Source organism: Balaenoptera ricei, chromosome 12 (genome assembly GCF_028023285.1).
Source record: "Balaenoptera ricei isolate mBalRic1 chromosome 12, mBalRic1.hap2, whole genome shotgun sequence".
In the NCBI taxonomy this organism is placed as follows: Eukaryota; Metazoa; Chordata; class Mammalia; order Artiodactyla; family Balaenopteridae; genus Balaenoptera; species Balaenoptera ricei.
In genome coordinates this window covers 53,424,874-53,449,676 of record NC_082650.1, presented here as the reverse complement: position 1 = coordinate 53,449,676, position 24,803 = coordinate 53,424,874, and the positions used below count along the sequence as shown (strand labels likewise).

Below are 24,803 nucleotides of genomic sequence, written 5' to 3'. Positions count from 1 at the left end.
CTCCATTTGATTAAATATGCAGCATCTTTCCTCTTAGGTTTTAGATATTTTAATATATTTTTCTGTATAGTCAACATATTCATTAGAAAAATACAATTAGCTTTTGTTCTTAAATTTGAAAACTGAAAGTTACAATTTTGTTTTTAATGAATAGTGATTCTTCAACTTTTGTTGACTTCTGTCTTAAGACCAGCACTGTCATATACTGTCATGAGGTTTTTCTTTAGTGTTTGGATGTTGTTGGGAAGAATACTTTAAAAATGCTTTCTGGGTCACTAAAGTTAAAGTATTACATAGTATATCTGAAAGTTGCTAAGAGAGTAGATCTTAAAAGTTCTCATCAATAGAAAAAAAATTGTAACTGTGAGGTGGTAGATGTTAACTAAACTTATTATGGTGATCATTTTGTAATATACACAGATATCAAATCATCATGTTGTACAACTAAAACTAATACAATGTTCTATGTCAATTAGATCTCAATAAAACTGGAAAAAATGCTTTCCATTAACATGCATGTAGTAGTCCTTTGTATCGATATATCCATTGATATGGTTCTAATATATAAGTTAAAATCCCTCAAGAGAAGTGTTTTTTACATACATAAAAAGAAAAAAATTACAATAAACGTCCATTTATCTGACACATTACTAAGTCTCCACCAACTGGCAATTCTATAAAACTTTAGTAGCTCTGTAATGTTCATATTGATAGTCAAAAGTTCTCTAAAATCCTGATAAAATTCTTCCGTTATCAGAGGTTAATTATGCCCACTGAAGTTTTAGTTTTAGGGAGAGTTTTTGCTGTTTTAATTGCTAGAGAATTGGCCACTAATATATGGTATATATATATAGTGGCTATTGGCCAGAATATTTGCATATTCAAAATCTCTCTAACCAAGACTGGCTAATAGTTTTGCTATGTTTTATTCTTAGCTGGATTTTGTATGAGAAACCAAATTTTGAAGGACACTCCATCCCCTTAGAAGAGGGAGAATTGGAACTGTCTGGTCTCTGGGATATAGAAGATGTTTTGGAAAGAAGCGATGACGAGGCAGAGTCGGCTAAGCCTGTGGTGATTGGTTCAATCAGACTTGTGGTCCAGGTAGGTAAAATTAGTAAGCTTTTAATAAAGGCAAACTGGATTTCATCCGTTCTTTCAGCAAATATTTATTGAATGCTGGGTATGATTCTTTTGAGAGAGAGTTTCATTTTATAATAAAAGTGGGACAAATATTTGGTGTTTTATGGATGTGTTTTCTGTATTTTAAACATTTGTACATGTTAAATGAATTAGAACTAAGAAACATTCTAATTGGTTAGTCATCTTTTTCACAATAAATCCTGAAGGTAAATTTCTCATTCCGGCCCCCCATTCCCATCTGCAAATGTATTTTACTTAATAACCTAGTTTTGATGAGTTCTGTATGAACAGATTTTTCTTTTTTTTAAAATAAATTTATTTATTTATTTTTGGCTGCATTGGGTCTTCATTGATGCGCGTGGTCTTTCTCTAGTTGCGGAGAGCGGGGGCTACTCTTTGTTGTGGTGCGCGGGCTTCTCATTGCGGTGGCTTCTTGTGTTGCGGAGCACAGGCCAGATTTTTCTTTTACTTAGTTTTTTGGTTGCTGTGCGAGTTCTTATTACCTTGAGTGGCTTACAGGAGTTCTGTTTTGGAAAAATAAATAATCCAAAGATAATTCAGTTGATCAACTCTGGTGTTTCATGTGGGTTTTTAGAAAAATAGGTATTTAAGGCCACTTTATGGATTGGGTAAAAATTTCTTGGTCCCTTATTCGTTGTTGAGGAACTTGTATCAGTTCTTCATGGTTCTTGGGATTTGATGATTCTTTACCTTTTAAAAATGTAAAAGGTATCTTCCAAGTGAAAAAACTCCACTTGTGTACTAGACATGGGTGTTGGGGTGCAATAGGGAAAAAAGCCATGTTCCAAAATGAGAATGAGTAAGAATGACTAACAGCTTTTGACGGAGGAAAATGTCACCTGTTTCCTGGGTCAACATATCTGAGCGACTTAGATGGTAATATTGGTATTCTAAACGATTTATCTCGTACTAGTTTTAAGTACATAATGTGATGAACCTTATGTAAGACATGAGAAACACCATTTTAAAATGTCATAGTGGGATAATTTTCCTGCAGTTTTTATTTATTACTCAAATAATATTGGTAATAAAACAATATTTTAAACTATCATCCAAAATCCCATCTCTCATGAAGTGTCCTCCCTTCATTTTTCTGAATTCTCTACTCTTTCTTGGCCATGTTATAATCTGCTTTTTCTATAGTTGTAATCATAATACAGGTACAGTGTTGTTTTCCTTTAGAACTGTGATTCTCAATCCTTTTTTTCTCTCTTCATACCGCTTTCCTGAAGGTTACACTCCCATTTGTAACATCTCTCAATGATTTGCAACTGGGGGAGATACTAGGATCTGGTGGGGTGGGGATTTAGGGATCCAGGAAGGTGGGCTAAGGGAAATGAAGCACATTGGTAAAGAGGCCTCCTGTTTCCCCTGATAATAGCAGACATAAGGTGAATTAATGCTTTTCATGTTATTACATGGTTTGGGGTTTAACTGAGCATCATATTCCATTGATACGATACGCTATCATTTATTTTACTTTTCTTCTTACTGTGGGACTTAGGGAAAAACTTACCTTAAATAATACTGCATGAACGTTTTTGTGCATTTAATAATGTATACATTTTCTGATTTATTTCCTTGGGGTAAGTTTTTCTGAATGGTGTCATGTTAAAGAGAAGGAATACTTTTATGGCTCCTAATATGTGATGAATTGTAACTTTTTACAGATTGTGTTTATGGTTTCTTGACACATAAACATAAGTCACGACGTATATTCAAGGGGGTCACCTTTTCAGTTCACTAAATTTGTTCCTTTTGTTAATGTTTGAAAGAGCTGCCCCTAAACTGACCCAAGTGTTACCATTTTTTCTGTACCTCAGTTCACCTCGCTCTGCAACACAGAAGAGGTTCAAAAAACATTCGATCAGGGCTCAGGCACTCAGCCAAGGGAGGCCTTTTGTAGAGTGTTTGATGGACATGCGGTGCATGGAATAGTGACCAAAGTGTAGAGATTTAAATCACCATAAACGTGTGCCTTTGCCTTTATGACTTAGACCAAGCCGACATCATAGTCAAGGAGAGTTACCGCAGGGGGCTTATGGGCACAAAACAGCTGAGGAAGATTCCAAGTGCAACCACTCTATAAACCAGTATCTCTGGACGTGGACAGTCACAGGAGAGCAAAGGAACTAAAACTCATGTTACCAAGGAAAGCGAAGCGGTTTTTTTTTTTTTTTTTCTGTGAGGATGAGAGAAATAACTATGTTCCAAAACTCTAAAATACATTTCTGGTGATCTTTACTTGAATGTAACACTGAGATATATGACTAAACCAATGTGTCTGCCCTGAAAGATCATATATTATTAGGTCATGGGTGAAAACAGGAAAGGGATAAAGTGGCAGGTGATCTGTGCAATCTATGTGTATGTTTAAAGCTTCTTTAAATTATTTGAAAAGAAGAATAATGAGCTTACTGTAGAGTTTAATACATGGTGTCCTATTATACATGTATACGTGTTTTCATTTTTCTTTTTTTTTTTTTAGGATTACAGAGTTAGTCAGATTGACTTATTTACTGAACCAGAAGGGTTAGGACTTCTAAATTCCTACTTTGATGATACTGAAGAAATGCAGGGGTTTGGTATGATGCAGAAGACTTGTTCCATTAAAGTACATTGGGGCACGTGAGTATTTTATTACCAATACAATTTTAATGAAGCCCTTTTTTGAGTGTAAAAAGAGGACTTAAGATACTCTGTCTCTGATTTGTTGTCCTGTTAAGTAATTGTTGACTACAAGGTTTTATTATTTTTTTGATAAGGCACATAAAAATCTGATATTTTTGGTTACTGTGTTACCTGTGTTCTTATGATTCAGCTCTCTTATAAACAATGATGATTTCTTGGAGGAAGTGCAGGGAGAAAACTGCATTTTTAAAAAAAATTAATTTATTTTTGGCTGCATTGGGTCTTCGTTGCTGCGCACGGGCTTTCTCTAGTTGCAGTGAGTAGGGGCTACTCTTTGTTGTGGTGTTCAGGCTTCTCGTTGTGGTGGCTTCTCTTGTTACGGAGCATGGGCTCTAGGCACGCGGGCTCAGTAGTTGTGGCTCATGGGCTCTAGAGCGCAGGCTCAGTAGTTGTGGCGCACGGGCTTTGTTGCTCTGTCGCATGTGGGATCTTCCTGGACCAGGGATCAAACCCGTGTCCCCTGCATTGGCAGGCGGATTCTTAACTACTGCACCACCAGGGAAGTCCAAAAACTGTATTTTTAATGTGGGGATTTCCTTATTGCAAAGGAACCTGATTCATTCAAAGCTGAGTTGCAGATTATACCTTCAGGGTAATTCAAAGGAGGTAATTGAAGCATGTGTGCCCCTGATATTTCAGGTGGGATGGAGGCCAACATGCATGCTACTTCCTCTAACATTTTCACACAATGCTTTCCAAAGCGCCTAGAATGTTGGTTTCAAAAATCACAGGAAATTGCAAGGGTATTTTGAAGGAAATGGGAATATCTCAGAGGAGAAATTAGGCTAGAAAGTGCAGGTTGCAGAACTGAAGCTTGTGGCTTCTGCAGTGGAGTGCACAGCCCAGGGCATGTGACAGACATCCCCTGAGATGCAGGAAAAAACACTAAAGCTTCTTTATATATTATTTAAAATCTTCTTTTCAAATTTTCTCTTTGTGTATGTTTTCTAATCAATTCATAATATATTCAGTGGTTATGTATATAATTTATAAATATTATATATTCAGAGACTGCTCAAGAGATTTTATTAATGGAATATGCGTAAGATAATACATATGTAATGAGTCCGAAGGTAAATACTACAAGAAACATAAATTATGGAGAGGGACAGTGGAAGTGCTACTTTAGAGAGTGGTCGGGAAGGTCCCTGGTGACCTTTAAGCAGAGACCTGAGGAAGTGAGGGAGTCAGCTGTGGGACATCTGAGGGAGGCGGAGTAGGGGAGTGTCCTAGGCAGGAAGCCCAGCATTTGCAAAGCCCTCCAGGGGATGTTTGGGCAACAGGTCGGAGGTCTGGCTGCAGTAGAGTGAGCTAGGAGGACCAGTGATGGGAGAGAGGCCTCGTGTCATGTCAGACCTTGAAGGACTTGGGAGGGATTTTAGGTGGCTCCAAGTGACGTGAGAACTCATTGGAGGATTTTGATCTAACTTGTGTTTTAGGAGGATCACTCTAGCTGCTGTGTAAAAATAGATTGTAAAGAGGTAAGAATGGAAGCAAAGAAACCAGTTAGGAGGTCACTGCATTTACATAGGCAAGAGGTTTTGGTGACTTGGCATGAGAGTGGTGGTGAAAAATGGTCAGATTCTGGATACATTTTGAAGACAGAACCAACATGTGCTGACAGATTTTATGTGGGGTGTGAGGGGCTGAGGAATGTACAGGGTTTGGGACCCCAGCATTTACCGGAATGGAGAAAACTAGGAGGGAGAATGAAATCCAGGAGTTCAGTTTGTGAGGTTAAGTTGGAGATGCCAACTGCACATTCAGGTAAGAGGTCAGGAAGGTGACTGAATGCATGACACTGGAACTTGGGGTTGGGGTGAGGCTGGAGATAAAATCAGGAGTCATCAGCACGGAACCCGGTGCTAGACAGGATCTCACGGGGAGTGGGTGTAAAGAGCAGAAAAGGCATCTGAGCTTCCGGCACTTTTGTATCTAGTGATTGGTAAGAAAAGGAGGAATCTAAACAAAACAAGTGTCTTCATCTCTTACTGCCTTTTACTTTTTTCACATCAAAGAGATCTCTACATCTTTTTTCTCAAAGCATTTAATGTTGAGAAATATCACTTTCCTTAGAAGAATGAAATAGGCGTCTGCCATAATATTTTAATCTCCATTTCTGGAAGGTTTCATGACTCAGGCTTGGGCTATGTGGAAGCATAATGAGCTACACTTTATAAAGCTTCTTAACCTTGACAGTAAGTTTAACCTAGTTTTATAGGTGGTAGTTACAAACCAGTAATGTTTTACAAGTTTTGATGGGCTTGCATGGCAGTAGACTTTTTTTTTTTTTTTCCTGGTTCTTTATTTCCATTAGGATAATAGAAAGCTGCCTTGGATGTCAGCTCAGAGTTTGGGGTCATTGAACTTGGTCATCTTGGGACCAAGTCAGTAGTACTTTTACAGATCTCCAAGGAGAATCTCATGGGTTGGGAGAATTCAGCTGATAACAGGTATACCCAAGCTCATGTTGCTTCTGTTGGTGCAGCAGTCCCCTGAACTGGTGTAAGAGAAGACTTTGCTGGGGGTGGTGTAGGGGGCACAGCACTTGTTTAGATTCCATTAGGAGATTTATTTCAGGGCTTGTTCACTCTGGATTAGGTTTTGCTACACATACACAAATTAAGAGTATTACTTGTCAGTTTCTTATTTGGGAAAGTGAGACATTTCTAACTCACTTTTCCTTTCAGATTCTGTTGCGTGTGATTTGTTTTTAAACCTTTGTTTAAAGCAGCTGGCTAATCCTAGTACCCATCCTTGTAGAGGTGAGGGTGCATCTTTTTTTGAGTATATTTCTAATAAACAAAGCTAAGGAATTTTAGAACTTCAAAGGGAGCATTATGAGCATCTGTTCCAACACCATCATTTAACCAAGGAAGACAGGTTTTGGTCACTTTCTCAAGTTGGATTAGTTGTTAGGATTAGTCGTCAGCAGAACAGGTACTGGAATGCAGGTGTTCTGAAGTCAAGGGACATTTTTTAATAGCCACATATTCTTTGATCAGTGCTGTTATGAAATATTTGATATATAAGAATACATGTATATGTGAATTACGAAGCCTAGTAATCAAGCCCCCACGTGCCCATCACCCAACTGAGAACCTCACCGTTACCAATGCTGCCGCAGGACCTGGCATAGCCCGCCTGCTCCCATCCCCCTGACTTCTCTACTTGTGTGACCCCTCTCTGAAATTTTGTGTTTTTCTCATTCCCTTATTTTATAGTTTCATCCTATAGTATCCGTCCCTGTACTGTTTTAGTTGTGCTTGCTTTTGAACTTTATAAATATGTTATCAAACTTCCGTGTGGCTTGTTCCTTTTTCTCTACATTGTTTCTAAGATTACCCATATTGATGAGTATATCTGTACTTACTCTTTTTGTTTGTTTTAAATTTATTTTTTGGCTGCATTGGGTCTTTTTTTTTTTTTTTTAAATAGGACTTTATTCACAGGACTCTTGACCTCTAGAAATGTTTTGCATTGAAAGAAAGCTATAAAAAATTGATCTTTTCTTTAGAATTGTTTAAAAGTTTTATATGTTCTATAACCACACGTAAAAATTATGACTGATGAATTCAGTCAAGCTCCAAATATTAATCCTCTGAAAGTAGCTTTTAGGTTAACATTTTAGGTGTGGCTCAATTTTGTACCTTCAGTTGACTTGTCATCTATTGAAAGAAGGCCCACTTGGATGGGAGCCCCATCTTCCTCTCTGCCTTGACCCAGGTGGACCTGTGCTCATACACACCCTACTTGTAGACATGACCTTTTCTTAGATTTCAGCTCTCTGATGGGTTCAAGAAATTTTGTAATCTTCTACTTTATCCAGCTTTTTCTTCTTGTTAGGATAACACTCTTCTCAGTTTTCTCCATCTTAAGTGGAAACTAGCATCCCCATTGTGATAATTTTTTTTAATTAATTAATTAATTAATTTTTTTATACAGCAGGTTCTTATTAGTCATCCATTTTATACACATCAGTGTACACATGTCAATCCCAATCTCCCAATTCATCCCACCACCACCCCCTCCCACTTTCCCCCCTTGGTGTCCATACGTTTGTTCTCTACATCTCTGTCTCTATTTCTGCCCTGCAAACCAGTTCATCTGTACCATTTTTCTAGGTTCCCCATATATGTGTTAATATACAATATTTGTTTTTCTCTTTCTGACTTACTTCACTCTGTATGACAGTCTCTAGATCCATCCACATCTCTACAAGTGACCCAATTTCGTTCCTTTTTATGGCTGAGTAATACTCCATTGTATATATGTACCACATCTTCTTTATCCATTTGTCTGTCGATGGGCATTTAGGTTGCTTCCATGTCCTGGCTATTGTAAATAGTGCTGCAATGAACATTGGGGTGCATGTGTCTTTTTGAATTGTGGTTTTCTCTGGGTATATGCCCAGTAGTGGGATTGCTGGGTCATATGGGAATTCTTTTTTTTTTTTAATATATTTTTTTAAACCATATTTGCTTATTTATTTATTTATATTTTATGGCTGTGTTGGGTCTTCGTTTCTGTGTGAGGGCTTTCTCTAGTTGTGGCAAGTGGGGGCCACTTTTCATCGCGGTGCGTGGGCCTCTCACTATCGCAGCCCCTCTTGTTGCGGAGCACAGGCTCCAGACGCACAGGCTCAGCAATTGTGGCTCACGGGCCAAGTTGCTCCGCGGCATGTGGGATCTTCCCAGACCAGGGCTCGAACCCGTGTCCCCTGCATTGGCAGGCAGATTCTCAACCACTGCGCCACCAGGGAAGCCCTTCATTGTAGTTTTGATTTGCATTTCTCTAATGATTAGTGATATTGAGCAGCTTTTCATGTGCTTCTTGGCCATCTGTATGTCTTCTTTGGAGAAATGTCTATTTAGGTCTTCTGCCCATTTTTGGATTGGGTTGTTTTTTTTTTAATATTGAGCTGCATGAGCTGTTTATATATTTTGGAGATTAATCCTTTGTCCATTGATTCGTTTGCAAATATTTTCTCCCATTCTGAGGGTTGTCTTTTCGTCTTGTTTATGGTTTCCTTTGCTGTGCAAAAGCTTTTAAGTTTTATTAGGTCCCATTTGTTTATTTTTGTTTTTATTTCCATTACTCTAGGAGGTGGATCAAAAAAGATCTTGCTGTGATTTATGTCAAAGAGTGTTCTTCCTATATTTTCCTCTAAGAGTTTTTATAGTGTCCGGTCTTATATTTAGGTCTCTAATCCATTTTGAATTTATTTTTGTGTATGGTGTTAGGGAGTGTTCTAATTTTATTCTTTTACATGTAGCTGTCCAGTTTTCCCAGCAGCACTTATTGAAGAGACTGTGTTTTCTCCATTGTATATCCTTGCCTCCTTTGTCATAGATTAGTTGACCATAGGTGCGTGGGTTTATCTCTGGGCTTTCTGTCTTGTTCCATTGGTCTATATTTCTGTTTCTGTGCCAGTACCATATTTTCTTGATTACTGTAGCTTTGTAGTATAGTCTGAAGTCAGGGAGTCTGATTCCTCCAGCTCCGTTTTTTTCCCTCAAGACTGCTTTGGCTATTTGGGGTCTTTTGTGTCTCCATACAAATTTTAAGATTTTTTGTTCCCATTCTGTAAAAAATGCCATTGGTAATTTGATATGGATTGCATCGAATCTGTAGATTGCTTTGGGTAGTATAGTCATTTTCACAATGTTGATTCTTCCAATCCAAGAACATTGTATATCTCTCCATCTGCTGGTATCATCTTTAAATTCTTTCATCAGTGTCTTACAGTTTTCTGCATACAGGTCTTTTGTCTCCCTAGGTAGGTTTACTCCTAGGTATTTTATTCTTTTTGTTGCAGTGGTAAATGGGAGTGTTTCCTTAATTTCTCTTTCAGATTTTTCATCATTAGTGTATAGGAATGCAAGAGATTTCTGTGCATTAATTTTGTATCCTGCAACTTTACCAAATTCATTGATTAGCTCTAGTAGTTTTCTGGTGGCATCTTTAGGATTATCTATGTATAGTATCATGTCATCTGCAAACAGTGACAGTTTTACTACTTCTTTTCCAATTTGTATTCCTTTTATTTTTTTTCTCTGATTGCCATGGCTAAGACTTCCAAAACTACGTTGAATAATAGTGGTGAGAGTGGATATCCTTGTCTTGTTCCTGATCTTAGAGGAAATGCTTTCAGTTTTTCACCATTGAGAATGATGTGTGCTGTGGGTTTGTCGTATATGGCCTTTATTATGTTGAGGTAGGTTCCCTCTATGCCCACTTTCTGGAGAGTTTTTATTATAAATGGGTGTTGAATTTTGTCAAAAGCTTCTTCTGCATCTATTGAGATGATCATATGGTTTTTATTCTTCAATTTGTTAATATGGTGTAGCACATTGATTGATTTGCGTATATTGAAGAATCCTTGCATCCCTGGGATAAATCCCACTTGATCATGGTGTATGATACTTTTAATGTGTTGTTGGATTTTGTTGATGATTTTTGCATCTATATTCATCAGTGATATTGGTCTGTAATTTTCTTTTTTTGTAGTAGCTTTGTCTGGTTTTGGTATCAGGGTGATGGTGGCCTCATAGAATGAGTTTGGGAGTGTTCCTTCCTCTGCATTTTTTGGAAGAGGTTGAGAAGGATGGGTGTTAGCTCTTCTCTAAATGTTTGATAGAAGTCACCTGTGAAGCCATCTGGTCGTGGACTTTTGTTTGTTGGAAGATTTTTAATCAATTTCAATTTCATTACTTGTGATTGGTTTGTTCACATTTTCTATTTCTTCCTGGTTCAGTCTTGGAAGGTTATACCTCTCTAAGAATTTGTCCATTTCTTCCAGGTTGTCCATTTTATTGGCATAGAGTTTCTGGTAGTAGTCTCTTAGGATGCTTTGTATTTCTGCGGTGTCTGTTGTAACTTCTCCTTTTTCATTTCTAATTTTATTGATTTGAGCCCTCTCCCTCTTTTTCTTGGTGAGTCTTGCTAATGGTTTATCAATTTTGTTTATCTTCTCAAAGAATCAGCTTTTAGTTTTATTGAGCTTTGCTATTGTTTTCTTTGTTTCTATTTCATTTATTTCTGCTCTGATCTTTATGATTTCTTTCCTTCTGCTAACTTGGGGTTTTGTTTGTTCTTCTTCCTCTAGTTCCTTTAGGTGTAAGGTTAGGTTGTTTATTTGAGATTTTTCTTGTTTCTTGAGGTAGGCTTGTATAGCTATAAACTTCCCTCTTAGAACTGCTTTTGCTGCATCCCATAGGTTTTGGATTGTCGTGTTTTCATTGTCATTTGTCTCTAGGTATTTTTTATTTCCTCTTTAATTTCTTCAGTGAGCTCTTGGTTATTTAGTAACACATTGTTTAGCCTCCCTGTGTTCGTGTTTTTTACATTTTTTTCTCCTGTAATTGATTTCCAGTCTCATAGCATTGTGGTAAGAAAAGATGCTTGATATGATTTCAGTTTTCTTAAATTTACTGAGGCTTGATTTGTGGCCCAAGATGTGATCTATCCTGAAGAATGTTCCATGTGCACTTGAGAAGAAAGTGTAATCTGCTGTTTTTGGATGGAATGTCCTATATCAGTTAAATCTATCTGGTCTATTGTGTCATTTAAAGCTTGTGTTTCCTTATTAATTTTCTGTTTGGATGATCTGTCCATTGGTGTAAGTGAGGTGTTAAAGTCCCCCACTATTATTGTGTTACTGTCGATTTTCTCTTTTATAGCTGTTAGCAGTTGCCTTATGTATTGAGGTGTTCCTATGTTGGGTGCATAGATATTTATAATTGTTATATCTTCTTCTTGGATTGATCCCTTGATCATTATATAGTGTCCTTCCTTGTCTCTTTTAACATCCTTTATTTTAGTCTATTTTATTTAATATGAGTACTGTTACTCCAGCTTTCTTTTGATTTCCATTTGCATGGAATATCTTTTTCCATCCCCTCACTTTCAGTCTGAATGTGTCCCTAGGTCTGAAGTGGGTCTCTTGTAGACAGCATATATATGGGTCTTGTTTTTGTATCCATTCAGCAAGCCTGTGTCTTTTGGTTGGAGCATTTAATCCATTCACATTTAAGGTAATTATCGATATGTATGTTCCTGTGACCATTTTCTTAATTGTTTTGGGTTTGTTTTTGTAGGTCCTTTTCTTCTCTTGTGTTTCCCACTTAGAGAAGTTCCTTTAGCATTTGTTGTAGAGCTGGTTTGGTGGTGCTGAATTCTCTTAGCTTTTGCTTGTCTGTAAAGTTTTTGATTTCTCCGTCGAATATGAATGAGATCCTTGCTGGGTAGAGTCATCTTGGTTGTAGGTTCTTCCCTTTCATCACTTTAAGTATATCATGCCACTCCCTTCTGGCTTGTAGAGTTTCGGCTGAGAAATCAGCTGTTAATCTTATGGGAGTTCCCTTGTGTTTTATTTGTCATTTTTCCCTTGCTGCTTTCAATAATTTTTTCTTGTCTTTCATTTTTGCCAGTTTGATTACTGTGTGTCTCGGCGTGTTTCTTCTTGGGTTTATCCTGTATGGGACTCTCTGCACTTCCTTGACTTGGGTGGCTGTTTCCTTTCCCGTGTTAGGCAAGTTTTCGACTATAATCTCTTCAAATATTTTCTCTGGTCCTTTCTCTCTCTCTTCTCCTTCTGGGACCCCTATAATGTGAATGTTGGTTGCATTTAATGTTGTCCCAGAGGTCTCTTAGGCTGTCTTCATTTCTTTTCATTCTTTTTCCTTTCTTCTGTTCTGCAACAGTGAATTCCACCATTCTGTCTTCAGGTCACTTATCCGTTCTTCTGCCTCAGTTATTCTGCTATTGATTCCTTCTAGTGTAATTTTCATTTCAGTCATTGTATTGTTCATCTCTGTTTGTTTGTTCTTTAATTCTTCTAGATCTTTGTGAAACATTTCTTGCATCTTCTCGATCTTTGCCTCCCTTCTTTTTCCAAGGTCCTGCATCATCTTCACTATCATTATTCTGAATTCTTTTTCTGGAAGGTTGCCTATCTCCACTTCATTTAGTTGTTTTTCTGGGGTTTTATCTTGTTCCTTCATCTGGTACATAGCCCTCTGCCTTTTCATCTTGTCTGTCTTTTTGTGAATGTGGTTTTTGTTCCACAGGCTGCAGGATTGTAGTTCTTCTTGCTTCTGCTGTCTGCCCTCTGGTGGATGAGGCTGTCTAAGAGGCTAGTGCAAGTTTCCTGATGGGAGGGACTGGTGATGGGTACAGCTGGCTGTTGCTCTGGTGGGCAGAGCTCAGTAAAACTTTAATCCGCTTGTCTGCTGATGGATGGGGCTGGGTTCCCTCCCTGTTGGTTGTTTGGCCTGAAGTGACCCAACACTGGAGTCTACCCGGGCTCTTTGATGGGGCTAATGGTGGACTCTGGGAGGGCTGACGCCAAGGAGTACTTCCCAGAACTTCTGCTGCCAGTGTCCTTGTCCCTTGCTGAGCCACAGCTGCCCCCTACCTCTGCAGGAGACCCTCCAACACTACCAGGTAGGTCTGTTTCAGTCTCCTATGGGGTCACTGACCCTTCCCCTGGGTCCCGATGCACACACTACTTTGTGTGTGCCCTCCAAGAGTGGAGTCTCTGTTTCCCCCAGTCCTGCCGAAGTCCTGCAATCATATCCTGCTAGCCTCCAAAGTCTGATTCTCTAGGAATTCCTCCTCCCGTTGCCGGATGCCCAGGTTTGGAAGCCTGACGTGGGGCTCAGAACCTTCACTCCAGTGGGTGGACTTCTGTGGTATAAGTGTTCTCCAGTCTGTCGGTCACCCACCCAGCAGTTATGGGATTTGATTTTGCTGTGATTGTGCCCCTCCTACCGTCTCATTGTGGCTTCTCCTTTGTCTTTGGATGTGGAGTATCTTTTTTGGGTGAGTTCCAGTGTCTTCCTGTCAATGATTGTTCAGCAGTTAGTTGTGATTCTGGTGTTCATGCAAGAGGGAGTGAGAGCACGTCCTTCTACTCCGCCGTCTTGAACCAATCTCCTGTGTTGGGTCTTTGTTGCTGTGTGCAGGCTTTCTCTGGTTGCGGTGAGTGGGGGCTACTCTTCCTTGCGGTGAGCGGGCTTCTCATTGCAGTGGGTTCTCTTGTTGCGGAGCATGGGCTCTAGGCGCGCGGGCTTCAGTAGGTGCAGCACTCAGGCTCAGTAGTTGTGGCATGTGGGCTTCAGTAGTTGCGGCTCACGGGCTCAGTAGTTGTGGCTCGCAGGCTCTAGAGCACAGGCTCAGTAGTTGTGGCGCACGGGCCTAGTTGCTCCGCTGCATGTGGGATCTTCCCGGACCAGGGATCAAACCCGTGTCCCCTGCATTGGCAGGAGGATTCTTAACCACTGTGCCACCAGGGAAGTTCCAACCACTGACTTTTTGAAGAATTTAGATCAGCTGCTTAGAGAATGTGCTACATTCTGGATTTTCTGAGTGTTTCCTCATGTTATCATTTAACTCTTTCTTCTGTCACCTGAATTTTCTGTATACAGGTGGTTAGGTCTGCAGGTATGATCAGATGCAGATTGAAGAGTTTTGACAAGGTTGCTACTTCCTATAGGTAGTGGTGTATATTCATGCTGTATCACAACTTGTGGTACATGCCAGCCTGCTTCTCATTAACGATCCCAAGTTTGATTGCTTGGTTAAATTGGTGCTTCCCACGTCTCCCCATTGTAAAGGCATATTTCCCGCTTGAGATTCAGAGCTCACCCTCCTTTGAATAACCTCCAAGTTGACACGTTCATACTTAATCTTTTGAGTACCCCGTTGGTTTCTGTACGTAGCCAACATTCATGTGCAGCCATGTCTGGAGAATAAGACTTAGGATCCAGCCGGAAATACTGTTTTTTTGTTTGTTTAAGAACAGTGAACAAGATAAGACCAGTTTTTCTTGTCTGACTCAAAGGGTATTTCTGAAAGTAATTATGCAAATGTTTTTAATGAATGGATGGCCATTGTTATTAGTTCAACAATATTCATTTGTATGTATACTTTTGTTATTTTTTAAAAAGTTCTTTATAGTCATACTGTTTATTCATAATATAGGCAAAAGCTCGTTACCTGAGTACATGGGAAAATAAAAGAATACCTTTAGAAAATGAAATAACACTGCCTGAAGGTAGTTTCCTCCTCTCTTGAGCACCTTGTGAATAATGTATCTTGTTGGAATAGAATTTAGGGGAAAAGGATCACACTCTGTATATGAGTTTTCAAATTCCAAAGTCCACCCAACATTCATAAATGTCTGTTTCAGTTACCCAGGAGGCCCTTAGCACTCACTCCCTGAGGAGGGACCCTCAGAACAGCAGTCTTTTCAAGTGTGCCAGTTTATGTGTTCAGTTTTTTGATAAATTACCCTTTGCCCCAAATTACCTTCCTTCTATGAATGTTATTGTGACTAAACCATGTGCTTCAAGGAAAGTGAGATATTTAGTATCAGATGAATGAATACATACCCTCGGAACTCAAACTATAGAAGGAAAGACTTAATGAAAGGGTACTTCAGTAAGCATCGTGTCAGAATCTCAGAATCACTGGTTTATGAGCTGTCCATTGTGTTTGTGAAAAATTCATCCTGTTTACTTGTGAAGAGGCAGACTTCAAGGCCCTTGGCTAGTTAGCCAAATACCACAATTTATGACAAGCTGCCATTATTTAGCTAGGGCATCAGTGTGTGGTGTGCCTGTGAGAGCTTTGAGCTCCAAAAAAGATGTAATGCATCCTTAACTGTCATGCTTTAAACAAAAGGAGGTTTAGAGGACCCCACTTTTAGCTTCTGCTTTCTTGTGGTTTAGGGATATTGCAGTGATATTTAAAAGATGTCTCTTTTTTCCCTTAATTTTTTATTGAAGTGTATATAACATTTGTATTAAAAGGTACACAACAAATCAAACATGTGTAAACTGAGTGAATTTTCAAAGTGTAACCATCATTCAGATCAAGAAATAGTACATAACCAGCATCTTAGAAGCTCCCCCTCATTCCTGCCTTCTCCTGGTTGTCCTTGTAACTATTATCCTGACTTCTAACCCTGTGGATTAGTTTTGATCCCTCACCCATACACCACACACAGCCTCTCAGCATTCGTGTGTGTGTGTGTGTGTGTGTGTATGTTGACAGGTCTTCAGTGGGATTTTGATTATAAAACTCTGTATAATTAGTCGAACGAAGTTACTGATTTATCCCAGGGAATCTTTAACAAAAACCATCACCAAAAATATGCCCTTGGGCCAAAATTGTGAACAAGAGAAAAACAAAGAGGGGAGAATCAGAATCATTTTGCTGGTAAAAGATTGCCTTTACAGCCATCCTCTTCTTGGTTCAGTATTGTGGGAAACATGGTCACATTACCCCAACTAGGATGCTTTAAAGAATTGTCGAGTGTAAGTGATCACCAAGAATTCCTTATTTGTTTACGAAGAGGCGGGTGAGGCTTCTGATTTCCTGACCACAGCAGAAGTGACAGCTGACAAGTCTGATAGAAGGGTGTGCTATTGAAAAGCCATAAAAATCAGGTCCAAGAACTCAAAAAGCTTTGGGCCTGGGAACAAGCAGCCTTAGACTTTGAAAAGCCCCACAGACATCACCGTGCATTGAGTCATGCTCACAGCGATGACCTTGAGTCATTGTGAAATTACATTCAGTGCACTCTGGAAAGAGAAGCATTGCTGTCAAAGAATGATTGGGAGCTTGGCTTCGGAGTCAGCTAGGATCAGCCCTGCATTTGGTACTTGTAGCTGTGTGACCCTGGGCAATTTACTTAACCTCACCTGTAAAATGGGGTCAATAGTATTTTTTCCCAATAGCATTGTTGTGAGGATTACGTAGAATTCTGAGTGGCGTTCCTTGTAAGCTCTTTTGCTAGATGTTATTAATTTTTGACTGTGAAAAATGATTAGGTGTAACATCCTATTCTTTGGTTACAAATGAGATGTAACCTTTTAAAACATTTGAGATCTCCTGGGTAGAGCCTCTCTAAACACACATAGTGCAAAAGATAACTACTTTTATTACTTGGAAGTAATAGAGACATTTACACTTTGAAGCAGTTCATAGTAGAAAGTAAAATAAGTGGACAAAGACAGCCAAGCCAAGGAGACTAGTAAAAGCTCAAGAAGAGGTGCATATAATGTTTTATTCCTCCTTGAGTTTAATGTTGCTCTATTACCTAAGTGTAACTGTACATCATCCAGATCTACATCCTCTCCTGTTCTGTTCTTCTCTCATCAGTGGGGTGCTGTTTCCCACTGACAGAAATGATGAATTGTCTCTATTTCTTCCTTCCTTGGTACTTATTTAGATGGCTGATTTACGAAGAGCCTGGATTTCAGGGTGTCCCTTTTATCCTGGAACCTGGTGAATACCCTGACTTATCCTTCTGGGATACAGAGGAGGCGTACATTGGATCCATGCGGCCTCTGAAAATGGTAAAGATGGAATCCAACGATGTGTTCTTAGAATCAGTAATTCTTTGCTTAACTTTGATAATTCATGGGATGTGACTTTAAAGCAATAAAGTAGACTTTTTAAAAACAAATATGTAGAAGATGGAACCTATTGCTAGATAGAAATAATAGAAAGGTTAACTTGCTAGATGCTACAGATGAAAAAATGTGGATAAGCCCATGGCCTTGGCCTTCAAGGTGTTTTCGGCCTTGCAGAGCCGCTGATGTGTGTGCAAAGCTCAGCCCAGAGCAGAAATGAGAAAGTGAAGAATTAAACCTTTGTGGAAAAACAGGAGGATGGACAGATAAAGTCCAACTTGTAGGTGTGTAGAAAAGAGAAGGGGGATAATTGGGAGAGCTTCACGATAATTCAAGAGGGTCTTATAAACGAAGCAGGATTAATTTAGATGGAGATGTCAGTACACTGCATGATCCAGGGCGGAGCTGGGCAAGGACGGGGCTTGCTGCGGACCAGCCAGTTGTAGTGACAGGAGGCCAGGCTGGGCGGCAGCTTTGGCCCTGGAGCTGGATGTCGGAATGAGTGTTGTTCTCCAAAACTTTTGCCTTAGAAAGGGCCTGTGCTTCCTTCCCCTGTATTTTGCCTTGTTCTTTGTCTGTTTCATCTGCAAGACTCTAAGCCTTGGGAGGATCCTGGCTGCACCTGTTTTTGACCCCATGTTGAGCTGCATTGTAGTAGGTGCTCACTAAAAACCTACTGCATGAGTGAGGCTCCTGTTACAGACGTGTTCTTGAAATTCCACTTTGTGATTGTCTTCTGAGGCAGTTTGAGACAAATTAGAAAGGCAGGAAGATAATTTTTTTATCTTAATTTTACCCCTCCTGCCAAAGCTTGTAGTTTAATTACCTAGATGTCTGCTGGTCTTCTTGCAAATAATGTTGGGCTTTTTTCTAAAGTTAAATCCATTTTCAAAGAACAAAGTTTTGTTAGTTTTATGAATGTATGAAAGAATCGCCTCAGGTTTTGAAGACAGTTTTTTTTTTAATACATCTTTATTGGAGTATAATTGCTTCACAACGTTGTGTTAGTTTCTGCCATACAACAAAATGAATCAGCTGTATGCACACACATATCCCCATATCCCCTCCCTCTTGCGTCTCCCTCCCACCCTCCCTATCCCACCCCTCTAGGTGGTCACAAAGCACCGAGCTGATCTCCCCGTGCTATGCAGCAGCTTCCCACCAGCCATCCGTTTTACATTTGGTAGTGTATATATATGTCAGTGCTACTCTCTAAGTTGGTCCCAATTTACCCTTCCCCGCTGTGTCCTCAAGTCCATTCTCAATGTCTGCATCTTTATTCCTGCCCTACCACTAGGTTCATCAGTACCGTTTTTCTAGATTCCATATATATGTGTTAGCATACGGTATTTGTTTTTCTCTTTCTGACTTACTTCACTCTGTATGACAGACTCTAGGTCCATCCACCTCACTACAAATAACTCAGTTTCGTTCCTTTTTATGGCTGAGTAATATTCCATTGTACATATGTGCCACATCTTCTTTATCCATTTGTCTGTCGATGGACATTTAGGTTGTTTCCATGTCCTGGCTATTGTAAATAGTGCTGCAGTGAACATTTGTGGTACATGTATCTTTTTTTTTTTTTTTTTTTTTTTTTTTTACGTAAGTAAATTTTATTTTTTTTTGTACAGCAGGTTCTTATTAGTTATCTATTTTATACAAATTAGTGTATATATGTCAATCCCAATCTCCCAATTCATCCCACCACCACCCCATACTACATGTATCTTTCTGAGTTATGGTTTTCTCAGGGTACATGCTCAGTAGTGGGTTGAAGGCAGTTTTTAATGATAAGCAGCAGAACTGTGAAGTTCACAGCATTCAAAAAGGATTACTGTTGAAAAGCGTACTTACTTGCCTGTATGAGCCCTGGTTTGTTGATAAAATCAGCCACATTACTTTATAATTACAGGTCATTTGCTGTATTTGAGCATCTTTGGCTGTACTTTTTTTTTAAGGCTTTTAAACATATAGGTGAAAGATATCCTTCTTAATTTCCCATTGCTGATTTTAACTTTTACCCTATTTAATATTTGTATGAGATACCTCTTCTATGGTTTATTTTTAGTAAGATTTTTAGATTAAAAAAACATTTTTATTATAAAAGTATAGCAACCCCCATAGACCCATCCTTTGGGATGCTTTAAATTTATCTAACAGTTTACTTGGTTCTTTCAAAAGTCCTTCAGATCATATTGTGAACTTGAGGGAACTTCAACAGTTTTGTAAGCCAGCGGTTGCAAAATCAAATGCCTCCGGGGCCAGGCAGCAAATAGGCGTGAGTAGGCTGGCAGGGAGTTGAACTGCGGAAGAGGTGGAGACAGGCAAACTGGAGCCTGTATCCTGGCTGGAGGGTGAGCCCAATTAATAAGTGCAGAAGGTGAAGGTTGCTGCCTGTGAGAGTTTGGGTCCAGAGATGTCAGATCTTAGGACTGCTTTTTAAGGTAAGTGAGAAATATGCATTTTTTTTTTTTGAGAAGTTTACTGAGTTAAAACAAACAAACAAAAAAAACCCTAACAGTTATTTGGTTAAAAAGCACAGCTACCGTACAGATTCAGCTTATGGACCGCCTCTGTGAGACTCTGCTTTAGACAGTCTTCCTCATATCTTCCCTGCATTTTTGGTAATTTTAGAACTGTCTCAACATTGATTAAACCAACAGGAATGTGGCTGCTCTGCAGTTCGATGGCTTACCGCAGGCTGCTGTGGGTAATAGAAAATGGTAACGTTATCAGTGACAAACCGCTTTTCTTATTATGTTATTTTTCTTTTCAGGGTGGCCGTAAAGTTGAATTCCCTATAGATCCAAAGGTAATATATATATTTAAAAAATTTTATTCCCATTCCATCTCCATGAAGGTGTGATTTTACATATCAGCTTCCATAAAACATAATTGCAGCCAAAGGAAGTTGTCCAACTTACACGGCATCCTTCAGGCTGGAAGGTGATGCTAACGGCACCAGTTATCACTAACAGTATGCGTAGCCGTGGCTCAAAGGGTTCGTTGTTGTATTAAGTTTGTAGTTTGTGGTTGTATTTACTAACTGCAGGACCTGTTGCTACTTGCCAGTCAGCAAGGAAGAACCTCACTTTTCAAGACAAGTTCTCCCTACTCCCAAATGCTCTTTCTGTTAGTTCTACTTCACACATCTCTGACACATAGTTTGATCTATAGTTTGTTTCATTTTTAAAGCAACTTAGGATACTTTGGTTCCTTAGTTTGGCCTGAGCAAAATTCTACATATCAGTTCTAGACGTTGAACAAAAACCAATTATGCATAAACTGTCTTTTGAACCTTGACTTCAGGTTACACCGCAGCAGAAAAAAAATTCTGATTTTTTTAAAAAAATTATTTATTTTATTTATTTTTGGCTGCACTGGGTCTTTGTTGATGCGCGCAGCTTTGTCCAGTTGTGGCGAGTGGGGGCCACTCCTTGTTGCTGTGCGCGGGCTTCTCACTGTGGTATCCTCTCCTGCTTCAGAGCACGGGCTATAGGCGTGCGGGCTTCAGCAGCTGTGGGGAGTGGGCCCAGTAGTTGTGGCCTGCGGGCTCCAGAGCACAGGCTCAGTAGCTGTGGCGCACAGGCCTAGCTGCTCCAAGGCATGTGGAATCTTCCCAGACCAGGGATCGAACCCGTGTCCCCTGCCTTGGCAGGCGGACTTTCAACCACTGTGCCACCAGGGAAGCCCTCTGATTTTTAAAATTACATTTCATGGGGCTTCCCTGGTGGCGCAGTGGTTAAGAATTCGCCTGCCAAGGCAGGGGACACGGGTTCGAGCCCTGGTCCGGGAACATCCCACATGCCACAGAGCAACTAAGCCCGTGTGCCACAACTACTGAAGCCCGTGCGCCTGGAGCCCACGCTCCACAACAAGAGAAGCCACCGCAGTGAGAAGCCTGCGCACCACAACAAAGAGTAGCCCCCTCTTGCTGCAACTAAAGAAAGCCTGCACACAGCAACAAAGACCCAATGCAGCAAAAATAAATGAATAAATTTATTTAAAAATTACAAGATACTGTTATTTAGTTAATTTAAAAAATATGATTAGAAAATTTTAATTTGTGTTCCAGGACTTAGTGATATTAAGTGACTAATTTAATGTTTGGCTATTAAGATATTTAACTTTTAACAAATTACTAGCATATCTCATTTATGTTATAGGTAGTTATTTATGAAAAGCCTTTCTTTGAAGGAAAATGTATGGAACTAGAAAAAGAGGTGTGTAATTTTATCATGGAAGGAGGTGAAACAACTGGAGATGAACATTTGCCCCTTACATCAGTGGGATCTATGAAAGTTCTAAGAGGCATGTAAGTAGACAGGAGTGACCTGTAAGGATTTCTTTTTATTCCCTTTAATAAAGTTAAAAAAAAACATGTTCTCTCTCTCCCAAAGATAGCATTCCAGATTGTATGGTAGAGTGAATTTAAAACATGTTTTCTTCAGCTAGTTGTGACCTGGATCTGACCCAGCAGTTTGCTGGGCTGGTTTGGGGTCATTCAGCTGAGCAAGGCTGATAAATTGGCCCATCCAGATTGATCAAATTTACAATCTTGTTTATTAATATTATGCTCCAAACTATTGAACTGTTAGTTTGCTTTCTATTTTGTAGGATCATATTTTACACTTTATAGATCTTAACATATTTCCTTTAGAATTGTACACTGAAAATGGCTTGTAAATAGCCCAAAATATACAATATTTTAATTACTATTTGAAGAAAGTTCATTCAGTTTTATTTGCTGAAGTTCTTTTGAGTCAGTTCTTAAACATACACGTTCAGACACACGTGTACGCATGCACACTGACCCCACCATACTCCTTTTCGGAACGTTGGTGTATGCTTCTTAGGTTGATTTCTTGGGGCCATTCTGTTAGTCTCTTAAATGCTAGGGAAGCATTCCAATAGTCATAATGCATGAGTCCCTGTCTAGCTTTATAGCTATTTATATTTGTCAGTGAAACTGATACTTTAACACTACTGAAAATTTCTACTCCTTCATGTTCTTTTTGTTGTAGTTGGGTCGCTTATGAGAAGCCTGGCTTTACTGGTCATCAGTATTTGCTTGAAGAAGGAGAATATAAGGACTGGAATGGCTGGGGAGGCTACAGTGGAGAACTTCAGTCTTTACGACCTATATTAGGTGTAAGTTAAAGAAAAGCTAATGGCTAATACTTGGGCGTTTTGGGATAATAAACGGCTAGCCTTTGAATTTTGAATTTTTTTTTCTCAATAGGATTTTTCAAATGCTCACATGATAATGTACAGTGAAAAAAACTTTGGATCCAAAGGTTCCAGTATTGATGTATTAGGAATTGTTGCTAATTTAAAGGAGACTGGATACGGAGTGAAGACACAGTCTGTTAATGTACTGAGTGGAGTGTAAGTGCAATAACCCAATTGGGATTTTAAATATGGGTTTCACTTTGGTTTGTTTTAAAGTAATGGAGTCTCTGACCCAGAGTAGCACTCAATAAGTACATATCTCAAAAACTAAACATTAAGTCAGCCATTTAATACTTACTGCCACTAAATTTTTATAGCTGCTTTTTAAAATCTTTCTCATATAGTATTTTTTTTATGTGTAATATAACACTGGAGCAGGCTTTTGAGTTTCATGATAGAAATCTACAGATCCACTTCCCTTGTCATTCTTCATGGAAAGAACTCATGAATTACTTATGATGGGAAACAAATAATAATAGTGATCTAACATTAGAAACCTGAGGTTGGGACAAAGTCCCATTTGATTTTCCTATGGTCCTACACCTGCTCCATTATATTTCCTCACTTTCATGTATAATGTACAGCAGAGTTAATTATATTAATCATATTCTAGATTATATCCCCAGTATTTATCTTATAACTGGAAGTTTGTACTTTTTGACCATCTTCATCCAACTCCCCCTCCCCTCCGACTCCCCATCTCTGGCAACCCCAAATTTGATGTCTTTTTCTATGAGTTTGTTTTTTAAGTATAATTGGACTTTCAACAGCATGTTAGTTTGTGGTGTACAACATAGTGATTCAATATTTCTATGCATTTCAAAATGATCACCATGATAAGTCTAGTTACCTTCTGTCACCATACAAAGATATAATTATTGATAATATTCCTCATGCTGTACATTTCACTCCCGTGACTCATTTATTTTGTAACTGGGAGTTTGTACCTCTTAATTTCCCTCACCTATTTTACTAAGCCTCCCCACCCCCTCCACTCTGGCAACCACCTGTTCTCTGTATCTGTGACTGTTTCCTGTTTTGTTATGTTTGTTCATTTGTTTTGTTTTTTAGATTCCACATATAAATGAAATCGTATGGTGTTTGTCTTTGTCTGACTTATTTCACTTAGCATAATACTCTCTAGGTCCACCCATGTTGTCGCAAATGGCAAAATTTCATTGTTTTTCATGGCTAATATAATTTATTTATATATATATATAGACACACACCACATCTGTCTATCCATGTAGATAAATAGGTTGCTTCCATATCTTGGCTATTGTGAATAATGCTGCAATGAACATAGAGGTGCACATATCCTTTTGAATTAGTATTTTTGTTTATTGGTGTTTTTTTTTTTTTGGAAAAATACCCAGAAGTGAAATTGCTGGATTGTATAGTAGTTCTATTTTTAACATTTTGAGGAACCTCCATACTGTTTTCCACATTGTCTGCACCAATTCACATTCCCACCCAGTTCACAAGGATTACCTTTTCTCTACATCCTCACCCACAATTGTTATTTGTTGCCTTTTTGATAATAGCCATTCTGACAGGTGTGAGGCAATATCTCATTGTGGTTTTGATTTGCATTTTCCTGATGATTAGTTATATTGAGCATCTTTTCATGTGCCTCTTGGCCATATGTAGGTCTTTTTTGGAAAAATGTCTCTTTAGGTCCTCTGCCCATTTTGTAATTGGGTTGCTTACTTTTTTGATGTTGGGTTGTATGAGTCCTTTGTATATGTGGGATATTAACCCCTTACCAGATACATTGTTTGCACATATCTTCTCCCATTCAGTAGGCAGCCTTTTCGTGTGGTTGATAGTTTTCTTTGTTGTGCAATAGCTTTGTAGTTTGATGTGGTCCCTTTTGTTTATTTTTGTTCTTATTTCCCTTGCCTGAGGAGACACATCCAAAAAAATATTGCTAAGACTGATGTCAAAGAGCCTACTGCCTGTGTTTTCTTCTAGGAGTTTTATGGTTTCAGGTCTTACCTGTAAGTCTTTAATGCATTTTGGGTTTATTTTTTTATATGGTGTGAGAAAGTAGTCCAATTTGATTCTTTTGCATGTAGCTGTTGAGTTTTCCCAACATGATTTATTGAAGAATCTGTCTTCCCCTTTGTATATTCTTGCCTCCTCTGTCGTAGATTAATTGACCATGTAGGTGGGTTCATTTCTGGGCTCTGTGCTATTTTAATATAAAAATAATTGTTTCAGTGTACCTGGAATTAGCAGTTGAATGTTTTACTAATGCTAAAGTAAGTTTTTATTGAAAGATGATTA

The 24,803-nt window shown here is 38.9% G+C and overlaps 1 protein-coding gene across 2 annotated transcripts in view; it reads left to right on the top strand.

Moving 5' to 3' along the window:
- Positions 1–24,803, top strand: part of CRYBG1 (crystallin beta-gamma domain containing 1) — a 213,325-nt gene that overhangs the window by 166,205 nt on the left and 22,317 nt on the right. The window contains exons 7-13 of one of the 2 annotated variants that reach the window (XM_059941484.1): positions 936–1,104; positions 3,653–3,792; positions 17,096–17,222; positions 20,059–20,094; positions 21,449–21,597; positions 22,307–22,433; positions 22,525–22,670. In XM_059941484.1, coding sequence (XP_059797467.1) covers positions 936–1,104; positions 3,653–3,792; positions 17,096–17,222; positions 20,059–20,094; positions 21,449–21,597; positions 22,307–22,433; positions 22,525–22,670 — 894 coding nt within the window. The remainder of the gene's footprint in view (positions 1–935; positions 1,105–3,652; positions 3,793–17,095; positions 17,223–20,058; positions 20,095–21,448; positions 21,598–22,306; positions 22,434–22,524; positions 22,671–24,803) is intronic. The other variant, XM_059941485.1, reaches the window with a different exon arrangement.